Source organism: Salvelinus alpinus, chromosome 21 (genome assembly GCF_045679555.1).
Source record: "Salvelinus alpinus chromosome 21, SLU_Salpinus.1, whole genome shotgun sequence".
NCBI lineage: Eukaryota > Metazoa > Chordata > Actinopteri > Salmoniformes > Salmonidae > Salvelinus > Salvelinus alpinus.
In genome coordinates, this window is record NC_092106.1 from 34,039,318 (window position 1) to 34,051,697 (window position 12,380).

General features: G+C 44.7%; 1 protein-coding gene across 8 annotated transcripts in view; it reads left to right on the top strand.

The window, feature by feature from the left end:
• The first annotated feature begins 578 nt into the window (after positions 1-578).
• LOC139548272 (glutamate receptor 4-like) overlaps positions 579-12,380 on the top strand; it is a 171,160-nt gene continuing 159,358 nt past the window's right edge. For 6 of the 8 annotated variants that reach the window (XR_011669685.1, XM_071357837.1, XM_071357838.1 and 3 more), the window contains exons 1-2: positions 586-1,333; positions 4,483-4,641. Coding sequence is in view for 7 of the 8 variants with exons in the window: in XM_071357837.1 (XP_071213938.1) it covers positions 1,246-1,333; positions 4,483-4,641 (247 nt within the window). In the remaining variant the exon portion in view is untranslated. Of the gene's footprint in view, positions 1,334-4,482; positions 4,642-12,380 lie in introns of all 8 variants that reach the window. The other 2 variants (XM_071357844.1, XM_071357841.1) reach the window with 2 other exon arrangements.

The window sequence follows — 12,380 nt, forward strand, 5'->3', positions numbered from 1 at the left end:
AGCACCATGGACAGCAGCAAGCTAATGCTGTGTGTGAAGTTGAACAATTATTAGACTATTCACTCTGGAACTCTTTAGCTACGCTCTGGGTTGAATGAAGGCCAGCGCCCACACCGATAGGAGGCTATGGTCATTGAGGGACCGGAGACAGATTGTTTCCGTTTTACTCCGTGACAAATAGCCGTTTCTCTCCGTGATCCCAACCCGTATGTCAGTCTGTCGGTTTACCGGCGGCGCTGACGATTATGAATGAGGAGCGAGAGAGAGTTGATGCCAGAAAAGAAAACACGCGTTTTATTCGATTAACTCTCTCTCTCAACTCCCGCTCATTCAGAGACTCCGGACTCCGCTCATTCAGAGACTCCGGACTCCCGCTCCTTCATCTACTTTCGCGGCTCTGCGAGACAGGGGGCTTGTTTAGCCGTGCACTCTAATGGGTGTGAGGAGATGGATGGGTCTGTGTCGGGAAAAAAAACTGCGCAGGGCGGGGGTTAGGGTTAGAGCCCATTGGTGCGTGTAAATAACACGCATTTACAGTGGGAGAGAGAGAGAGAAGGAGAGACAGCGTGCGCTTTGAGGTGGAATCAAATTCCGTACACAACTCACGTAGGGGCTAGCCTATGCGGTTAGGCGTACTTATTAAACTATAGAAACCCAAAAATAGTGTTTAAAAATAATTGCCTCTGTCACCGGTGAAGGGACACGAGCCTATAAAAGCACCTGAATCGCCTTCACAATTGCCACAGCCCCGCAGCAGCGCCGTTAATGAAAACTCCGCGACGGATGATCCCTTTTCCGCTCTCTAAACCAGACTAATCCTTATCAAAGGACCTGTTTGATTTACCGCAATGGCTAGTTAAAGAAGACAGGGTTGGAAAGATAGATTGGAGGGGTGGGCGGCGAGAGTGTGTGTGTGTGTGTGTGTGAGAGAGAGAGAGAGAGAGTGAGAGTGAGAGTGAGGGCGCGCATGTCCAATCCTTCCATGCAGGCTGTAGACGCTCCTCACCACTGGCGAGTTGTTCTCTCTGTCTTTTCCTTCTCGCGCTCTCTTCCACCCATCTTGCATGTGCTCGGTTTAGTGTTTACCGAACCGGACAGAGCTCTCTCCAGCAGCAGCGGACACTGTGGGGGAACAAGACCACTATGGATTGCTAAAACTCGGGCTTATTTTTCTCTTTTCCCACCTTGTCTCTCGCCTTGTTTCCTACTCCTACATGTCTCTCCACTGTTTTTAAGGGACGGAAAATGAGGATTATTTACCCGCACTTTCTCGGGGTGTTTTCCGCCCTTTGGGGGCTAGCGACTGGGGCTTTCCCCAGCAGTGTTCAAATAGGTGAGTAGGCTAAAGACCTTTAAAAATAGACACTTCTTATAGCCGGGGTTTAAAGGAGTCTTAAATTGTTTTCATCCCCAATCATGTTTATTTATTAAAGAGGATTTACATTGCCATTATTTCTGATAACCTAAGTAGCTTACAGAGGGAAAACGCTGTCTGTTTGGCTGATGTGACTCAGGTGATTATTCATAATTGTGGTAATTGTTTTCCTCCTGCCGGAGATGGAGGTTAAATGGTTCTCTCTCTCTCTCTCTCTCTCTCTCTCTCTCTCTCTCTCTCTCTCTCTCTCTCTCTCTCTCTCTCTCTCTCTCTCTCTCTCTCTCTCTCTCTCTCTCTCTCTCTCTCTCTCTCTCTTCTCTCTTTCGCGTTATTTGTCATTTTTAAACGGGCATCCTGCGCTCATGAATGTTTTAGGGCGCTTTGTTCCTTACGGTGCTGTTCTGAGTTAGATCGCTACTGCATCATCTTCCCGTGCCGTACATAGCAGGATAACCCTGGCTATCCGAGCCCGATCCGTTCAGCTGGGACTAGACCCGGATCAAAGTTTCTATTAAACATGATCCACTGCCCTGAGTTGTATACCCCATCCTATAACAGTCCTACACACATGCACACACACACACACACAGACACGCACACACACAGTGCTCTGTTCTGGAGGTGTGTGTTAATGTATGCTCTGCATCACTCCTTGTGATTCTGGTTTCTGACTCTTTCTCGTTCCTTTCACTGAGCTGCGGATAAAGTTACTACGCGAATATGGTCTGCTGGATACACACAAACACACACACACAAACACACACACACAAACACACCCCTCAAACCCTATCCGCCTGTTCACTTGAGCATGTATTTGCATATCGCTTCAATACACAGAAGTTAAGGCAGAGGAAAACCAATTCCCTAGAGAATATAAAAATATGTTACAATGCCTTAGAAATAGACTTCGTACTGTAGTTAATGTACCTCAATTGGGCCGACCAACCAGTGCTCCCGCACAGTGGCTAACCGGGCTATCTGCATTGTGTCCCGCCACCCACCACCCGCCAACCCCTCTTTTACGCTACTGCTACTCTCTGTTCATCATATATGCATAGTCACTTTAACCATATCTACATGAACATACTACCTCAATCAGCCTGACTAACCGGTGTCTGTATGTAGCCTCGCTACTTTTATAGCCTCGCTACTGTATATAGCCTGTCTTTTTACTGTTGTTTTATTTCTTTACTTACCTATTGTTCACATAATACCTTTTTTGCACTATTGGTTAGTAAGCATTTCACTGTAAGGTCTACACCTGTTGTATTCGGCGCACGATTTGATTTGATTTGAGTTACTGTAGTTACTGTAGTTACTTCAGTTAATGCTTCTATTGCACAACTTTGTGAATGACATGCCATTTGAGGTGATGTTTGGGATGTTTGTGAATCACATGACATTTGAGGTGATGTTTGTGAATGACATTTGGAGGTGGTTGCTCTGCTGCTTTGCGCTGCCTTCTCCATTCCCCCCTCCTCCCCTGTCATCATTTCCACTCTCTCACCCTCCCCGACATCTGTCACTTTACCCTTCCTCTCCCTCTCTCTCTCACACTCCCCAACACTTTCCCTCTCTTCATCTGTCACTTTACCCTTCCTCTCCCTGTCTCCATCTCTCATCTTAGCCTTCCTCTCCCTCTCTCCACACCTCTCTTCATCTGTTACTTAACCCTTCCTCTCCCTCTCTCTCACCCTCCTCGCCACTTTCCCTCTCTTCATCTGTCACTTTACCCTTCCTCTCCCTGTCTCCATCTCTCATCTTAGCCTTCCTCTCCCTCTCTCCACACCTCTCTTCATCTGTTACTTAACCCTTCCTCTCCCTCTCTCTCACCATCCTCGCCACTTTCCCTCTCTTCATCTGTCATTTTACCCTTCCTCTCCCTCTTTTTATATTATTATAAAAATGTTTTACCCCTTTTTCTCCCCAATTTCGTGATATCCAAATAGCAGCTACAGTCTTGTCCCATCGCTGCAACTCCCGTACGGACTCGGGAGAGAAGAAGGTCGAGAGCCATGCGTCCTCTGAAACACGACCCCGAAAAGCCACATTGCTTCTTGACACACTGCTCACTTAACCCGGAAGCCAGCCGCACCAATGTGTAGGAGGAAATACCGTACACCTGGCAACCGAAGTCAGTATGCATGCGCCCGGCCGCCACAGGGAGTCGCTAGAACGCGATGGGACAAGGACATCCCAGCCGGCAAAACCCTCCCTTAACCCGGACAACGCTGGAACAATTGTGTACTGTCTCATGAGTCTCCCGGGCAAGGCCGGCTGCAACACAGCCCGTGATTGAACCCGGATCTGTAGTGACACCTCTGCAAATGCGATGCAGTGCCTTAGACCACTGCGCCATTCAAGAGGCTTTTCATCTGTCATCTTACCCTTCCTCTATCACTTACCCTCCCAGCCACTCTTCCTCTCTCCATCTGTCATTTCACTTTACCCTTCCTCTCCCTCTAACGCTCACCATCCCCGCCACTCTTCCTCTCTCCATCTGTCACTCCACCCTTCCTCTACCTCTATCTCTCACCCTCATGCCACTCTTCCTCTCTTCATTTGTCACTTTACCCTTCCTCTCCCTCTGTCTCACCCTCCCGCCACTCTTCCTCTCTCCATCTGTCACTCTACCCTTCCTCTCCCTCTATCTCTCACCCCCACGCCACTCTTCCTCTCTGCATCTGTCACCTTATCCTTCCTCTCCTTACCCTCAGTCAAACTCTGGTCTTTTTGATGTCTCTCTGTCATCTCTCTCTGTCTCTCTCTCTCTCTGTCTTAATCTCTCACTTTCTCGCTCCCCCTCTCTCTCCTCTGTCCTACTCTCTCCCTATGTCTCTCTCTCTCCCCCTCTATCCTCTACAGATTTCAGAATCTCCCCCCGTCTCAGCCATTTCTCCCTATCCCCCTATTTTTCACAATCCCCCACGGGTGCACGTTTTGGTTTTTGCCCTAGCACTAGAAAGCTTGATGATGAGTTGGCTATTTGAATCAGCTGTGTAGTGCACCCAGCGGGTGCACCCAGCGGGGGCCCCAGGACCGAGTTTGGGAAACCCTGTGACAATGAAGCACAGTTCAAAACCAACTGTCTTTCTCCTCATCTATAGGTGGTCTATTTATCAGGAACACAGATCAGGAGTACACAGCATTTCGACTGGCTATCTTCCTGCACAACACCAGCCCCAATGCCACGGAGGCTCCATTCAACCTGGTACCCCATGTCGACAACATCGAGACATCTAACAGCTTCGCCGTCACAAATGCCTGTGAGTACAACCAGATAAGAGTTTGTGTATGTGTGTGTGTGTGTTTGCGTGTGCACTCAAACCTTGTACCACACTCATAGAGCGTCAGCTATCAATCAAGAGTTAGAGGTCTATATGAGGCTGTCATTCACTATAGGAGGATAGGCAAGGGGTTGCCAAGGGGTTGCTGTGTCTGCTTAGCTTGAGAACATGACTAATCTGTGTCTACAATGAGATGAGGGAGGTCTATGTGATGTCATGCAACGTCCAGATCCCTCAGGAAGTACATCCTCACTGGGAACATAATGGAGTCTCCATGGATCTCCTCTTGGTAAATGGAACTGAATGGAACTATTCAGTTCTATTGTTCCATGTGGATGTCCTTGTCTTTCTTGTGAGATAATCTCTATCTAAACCTTCTTTAAATCATCCCCAGAGTTGTGTGTCATATTGAGGCCCAATAAAACGTTTTCTACGGTTGAGCCAGGCTAATTTCCATCATGTTGAATTTGGCCCAAGGACTAAAGCTCTGTGGTTATTTTGGCAAATTGAAGCAAGAGTAACAGCGGGAAATGAAAGACAATAGCATTTACTGGCTTGGAATAGATTTTGAAAAAAGCAATGGGAGAAGGAAATGAAGTGTGGTTGTGTGTTTGTGTGTGTTTTGAATAAGGATGCAGCTGTTGACTTATCGAGACCAAATTTGTCAAAGTCATCCTCAACTACCCTCTCTTGCTAGCTGCTACTGCTACTGCTGAGGGCAGCTTTGTTATTTCTATATGAAGGACTGTTGGTGACTTCCCTCTGACTGTAGAAGGCTGTGACTGGGCCAGCCTGATCACTAGAAATAGACTTCAATTTTAGACGTTTGAAAAGGTCCTGAGAACGTGGATATATGCCTTCCTCTGCGCTCACAAAACAAAAACCTAAATATTGTTCAGCACTGGGCACAACCTGGTGATGCTCAGAGATGGAGCACGCTACTTAGACCACCGCGCCGCCACAGTTCACTATGGTCTGTCTGTCTGTCTCGCTCTCTCAGACTGTGTGAAAGTTGGATAGTTACAGACTAGTGTTGCACAGTAAACCGAAACGTCGGTACTTTTTCAATACTAGGTCATGAAAAACGTTTCGGTACTAGAATTTTTGTTATCTTCGGTAATTCTTTCAAATGTGTCTTGCGTCATCTACTGATTGAGACAGGATGAAGCCTGTCCATCAGTGCAGCCGATGTCCCCTTATAGCGCGAGTACACCGTGTCTGCAATGTTGCAACTGTTAATTACTGTACGCAGAACAATGTCCATTACAGGCTACAACACTTTACAATGCAAGAAGGTACCGGTAGCTTCCACCTTAGTTGGCTAACTTTCCTTGCTAGCTTACATCTGAAGCTAACACCAATTTACTACCCTAGTCCTTTTTTGTTCCAAACAAATTGCTCACCAAACCGTATCGCAAAATATGCTAATTTCAAAGCTGACTGTCACCAAAAACCATACAGACATTACCAAAAACCTTATTCATTCATTTCCCTCCCTCGCCTCAGTCAGGTTTATCATTTTTATTTTTATTGCACAAAACACCAGTATACATACAGGAAGTATACAAACAAACAAACAAACAAAAACAACATGTAAGGCTATAAAGTAACAAAATATGGAAAAAGTAAAGGGGTCTGACTACTTTCCGAATACACTATATATGCTAAAAGGGATAAAACAAATGACAGATTATAAAACAGACCTTAAAAGACACATGTATGGGCTGTTTTTATAGCTTTCTTATTTGAAGAATGTAGAATGATCTTAATCTACTGCTCAAACTGCTTATAGAAAACAAGGAAGAGTGGTTATGTATTAGTGAATTTACATGTATTTATATTACATTTACCATTAGTACAATTACATTTCAGAGGTTACATTGTTTTTCTTTATTCTTATTGCAGTTTACAGAAACTCAGCAGCACATTCTCCCATAATAAACTAAAATCATCAAGAATATGATCAATTATACATTAAAAAAAATCTTGCCATAATCTCTTTACATGTAGACAATGTCAAAATAAATGCTAAACTGTTTCTGGATGCTCAACACAAAAAAAGTACAATTAATATGAATGTATTTTTTGAGTTTCTTCAGGTAATGATTCACAGGTTAATACTTCTGGAAAACTCTGAAAGAGACCTTTGACCTTGTTAACAAGCAGATATTTGTGTGGTAATAACCAAACCTTTTTCCAACCAATATTATTGACACGTGTATCCCAGTAAGTTGTGACATAAGGAATAGATACAACATCCTTTAAAAACAAAGCAGGTACAGACCTATTGTTGTTCTGAAGGAGCAAGAAGAAACACATTTTTACTCCTGAAGAGTCAACTGGACTAAACAAGGGTATCTCAAGAAGGTGTGGTCTGGTTACACCTCTAAACAGCATGAGAGTTCCAGATGGAAAAACATCAAATACTATGGCCAACTCTCTTGGTGTAACGGGGATATTGTAAAGATGTCACGACCGTTGGAAAAAGAGGACCAAGGTGCAGCGTTGTGAGCGTACATTTTCTCTTTATTGATAAAAATGACGCCGAACAAAACAACAAACACTACAAAAACAAACCGTGAAGCTACAGGCTATGTGCCCTAAACAAAAGTCAACTTCCCACAAAGACAGGTAGAAAAAAGGGCTACCTAAGTATGGTTCTCAGAGACAACAAGAAATAGAACACATAGAAATAAAGAAACTAGAATGCCCACCCTCGTCACACCCTGGCCTAACCAAAATAGAGAATAATAACCTCTCTATGGCAAGGGCGTGACAAAAGAGATCAAAATTCCTTGAGTAACGACACTTATGCATTAAACAGTTTACTCACCAGTAGGATGTGATTATCAAACCCGTTCTTAAAAAAACAAATTGTTGTTCCTATGCAAAATATTCTATTTGTTCCAAATGAAATACCTATATATATTAATGACCATGCTACAAACACTTGTCTATGAAAAGCCAGTAATTTGGTAAGAATCTTATCAATGTTATAGTTACAAAGCAAAATCAAATCAAAACGACCAAAACAGAAGAAGATATAATGCAGGATAAAATTATTTTTTGCGCAATTTATCATAAAAAATATTATTCAAAGTAGGGAAATCCCCAAAATGTACTCCCCAAAAAAGGAAACTTTACTCTCCAAATATCTGTAATATCAAACCTTTCTATAAACTGCCTCAAACCTGTATTCAAAGAAGTTCTCTGTCCCAGAGGCCATCTATCAATACAATTATTCAGAGCAATATTAAAATCCCCGACAAGTAAAGCATTCGGGAACTTGGTTAGCCAATGGAAAACATGCGTTTCCAAAGATTCAAGTAAGTGATCATTTTCAAGTTTGGAATTGAACCCATAAATGTTGGTAGTAATAATGAGGATGTTGTTGTAGTTGATAACAGGACAAGGAAGTGACCAGAAGGGTCACAATCTGAGTGCAAAATACTTCCACTGAACTGATTCTATAGAGTGATGACTCCAACGGAACGATCAGAACCATGAAGGAGCCATGAGTCATTTCCACACTGTGATCTCAACGGAACGATCAGAACCATGAAGGAGCCATGAGTCATTTCCGCACTGTGATCTCCAGAAGTTGACATCAGTAGAAATAGAATGAGATTCTTAAAAAAACTAAAACATAAATCGGGTTAAAAGCTGTTGGCAAATATAATAAGGCTTGGTGCTCCACATTCTATCTAGCATTGAGTCAGTCACGTCTCTCCTGTCTCTCTCCCGGTGTGTGTGAATGACGTCATTAGGTCTTAAAGAGGTCTTATAAAAGATGAGATTGCTTCTTCTATGCAAATTTCCCAAATGGAAAGGAAACAGATTTGTCAGCTGTAGTCCCATGAAATCAGCCCAAAACTACAACTCAATGCATTCACACACTCCTATTGAATATGCATTCACCTGTACTGTGAATGGACTTAGGCTGCATCTTGATTTACCCAGTTTATCAACAGAGATTTATCATTCAAATACATGATTACCATTATGTTGTTTTGTAGTTAGATTGGTAAAAACTGGTAAAAAAATTGGTTAAAAAGAAGAAATGTGGCTGTCTGAAATATTGACATCAAACATGTCAAATGCAATGAAACTGAAGTCAAAAGATCAGTATAGTTTGATATCGTTTTTCTATCGTGATGGTTTCGAATAGCGTGATACTAAACCTGGTATCGGTATTGAAGTGAAAATTATGGTATAGTGACAACAATATTACAGACCGGCTGTCATACTGTGTGTTGTCCTGGGCTGGGCATTGGCTTGGCTGTGGTGTGTGTGTGTGTGTGTTGGAGGTTAAAACAGTTGTCCTGCTGCAGATGAAGTGTGTCAGTAGTAACCTGGGCTCTGGGCCTGTTCTTAGTCTTAATGTTCCACTCTGATGAACATGTGTGTGTGTGTGTATCAAGTGAGTGAGCGTGTGTGTAGCGCAGAAGCGGTGGATTAGTGTCTTATTGTCTGTGATTGTTAGAGCTGGAGAAAGGACTCTGCTGGAGATCCACTGTCTTCTTCCATTACCATTCTCTCTCTCTCTCTCTCTCTCTCTCTCTCTCTCTCTCTCTCTCTCTCTCTCTCTCTCTCTCTCTCTCTCTCTCTCTCTCTCTCTCTCTCTCTCTCTCTCTCTCTCTCTCTCTCTCTCTCTCTCTCTCTCTCTCTCTCTCTCTCTCTCTCTCTCTCTCTCTCTCTCTCTCTCTCTCTCTCTCTCTCTCTCTCTCTCTCTCTCTCTCTCTCTCTCTCTCTCTCTCTCTCTCTGGGGGAGATGTTAGGCGGAAGATGTCTAGAGTTTAAGTTAATAAGATTTACTGCCAGTCCACTTTAGATAGGGAGGAGACATTGGTCGATGGCAGAAAAGATGACAGGGTCTCTCTCCAGTCACAGTAACAGGGTCTCTCTCCAGTCACAGTAACAGGGTCTCTCTCCAGTCACAGTAACAGGGTCTCTCTCCAGTCACAGTAACAGGGTCTCTCTCCAGCCACAGTAACAGGGTCTCTCTCCAGTCACAGTAACAGGGTCTCTCTCCAGTCACAGTAACAGGGTCTCTCTCCAGTCGTTCCCTCTGTGCGCCTCATGTCTCATGTTGATGGATGGTATACGCACGCATACACACACAGACACATATATGCACGCTTACACACATACACACACAAGCCTACCAGACGAGCTAAATCACTTCTATGCTCGCTTCGAGGCAAGCAACACTGAGGCATGCATGAGAGCATCAGCTGTTCCGGACGACTATGTGATCACGCTCTCCGTAGCCGACGTGAGTAAGACCTTTAAACAGGTCAACATACACAAGGCTGCGGGGCCAGGCGGATTACCAGGACGTGTGCTCCGGGCATGTGCTGACCAACTGGCAGGTGTCTTCACTGACATTTTCAACATGTCCCTGATTGAGTCTGTAATACCAACATGTTTCAAGCAGACCACCATAGTCCCTGTAACCAAGAACACAAAGGCAACCTGTCTAAATGACTACCGACCCGTAGCACTCCCGTCCGTAGCCATGAAGTGCTTTGAAAGGCTGGTAATGGCTCACATCAACGCCATTATCGCAGGAAACCCTAGACACACTCCAATTTGCATACCGCCCAAACAGATCCACAGATGATGCAATCTCCATTGCACTTCCACACTGCCCTTTCCCACCTAGACAAAAGGAACACCTATGTGAGAATGCTGTTCATTGACTACAGCTCAGCGTTCAACACCGTAGTACAGTCAAAGCTCATCACCAAGCTAAGGAACCTGGGACTAAACACCTCCCTCTGCAACTGGATCCTGGACTTCCTGACAGGCCGCCCCCAGGTGGTAAGGGTAGGTAGCAACACATCTGCCACGCTGATCCTCAACACTGGAGCTCCCCAGGGGTGCATACTCAGTCCCCTCCTGTACTCCCTGTTTACCCACGACTGCATGGCCAGGCACGACTCCAACACCATCATTAAGTTTGCTGACGACACAGCAGCGGTAGGCCTGATCACCGACAACGACGAGACAGCCTATAGGGAGGAGGTCAAAAACCTGGCCGGGTGGTGCCAGAATAACAACCTATCCCTCAACGTAACCAAGACTAAGGAGATGATTGTGGACTACAGGAAAAGGAGCACCGAGCACGTCCCCATTCTCATCGACGGGGCTGTAGTGGAGCAGGTTGAGAGCTTCAAATTTCTTGGTCTCCACATCAACAACAACTAGATTGGTCCAAACACACCAAGACAGTCATGAAGAGGGAACGACAAAGCCTATTACCCCTCAGGAAACTAAAAAGATTTGGCATGGGTCCTGAGATCCTCAAAAGGTTCTACAGCTGCAACATCGAGAGCATCCTGACCGGTTGCATCACTGCCTGGTACGGCAATTGCTCGGCCTCCGACCGCAAGGCACTTCAGAGGGTAGTGCGTACGGCCCAGTACATCACTGGGGCAAAGCTGCCTGCCATCCGGGACCTCTACAACAGGCGGTGTCAGAGGAAGGCCCTAAACATTGTCAAAGACCCCAGCCACCCCAGTCATAGACTGTTCTCTCTACTAAAAGGCTAAAAGGCTTCTCAACAGTTTTTACCCTCTAGCCATGTGCCCCCCAACCCCTCGTTTACGCTGCTGCTACTCTCTGTTTACCTTATATGCATAGTCACTTTAACTATACATTCATGTACATACAACCTAAATTGTCCCGACCAACCAGTGCTCCCGCACATTGGCTAACCGGGCTATCTGCATTGTGTCCCACCACCCACTAACCCCTCTTTTTACGCTTCTGCTAATCTCTGTTCATCATATATGCATAGTCACTTTAACGATACCTACATGTACATAATACCTGAATAAGCCTGACTAACAGGTGTCTGTATATAGCCTCTTTACTTACCTACACACACACCTTTCTTTCTTCTTTTTTTCGCACTGTTGGTTAGAGCCTGTAAGTCAGCATTTCACTGTAAGGTCTACACCTGTTGTATTCGGCGCACGTGACAAATAAACTTTGATTTGATTTGACATGCACACATACACACACATACACACAGACACACACATACACACATGCACACATGCACACACACACATATACACACACAGGTTTGTTTTACTATCCTTGTGGGGACAAATCCTAAACCTAACCTTAACTCCTAACCCTAAGCCTAACCCCTAACTTCTGAGGACTTCTGGTCCCCACAAGGATAGTAAAATCAAACACACACACACACGTTCAGTGCTCATCAGGGGAGGAATGTTTGGCAAATGAGGTGCTGCTCTGTGAATGTATCCGTCTGCTCCGACAGTTTTCCCTCTTTTTCCTGAGGCGGGCAATAACAAGCGGAACAATTTCATCTCTCTTTCTCTCTCTCGCTCTTTCTCTCTCTCTCTCTTTATCTCTCTCTCTTTCTTTACCTCTCTCTCTTTATAATCTCTCGCTCTTCATCTCTCTCTCTCTCTTTCCGTCTTTCTCTCTCTCTCTCACTTTCCCTCTCTCTCCGCGTATTTTACCTTCTTTCTCCTCTAAACAGGTGTGGTAAATCAATTTCTAAATGAATCTCCTGCTCTTGTGAGATGTTCCGAATGAAAATGATAATCGTCTGGCCTTGAGTAGTCTGAAAAGACCATTAACTAGATCTCTCAGTGACCTGAAAAGACCATTAACTAGATCTCTCAGTGACCTGAAAAGACCATTAACTAGATCTCTCAGAGACCTGAAAAGACCATTAA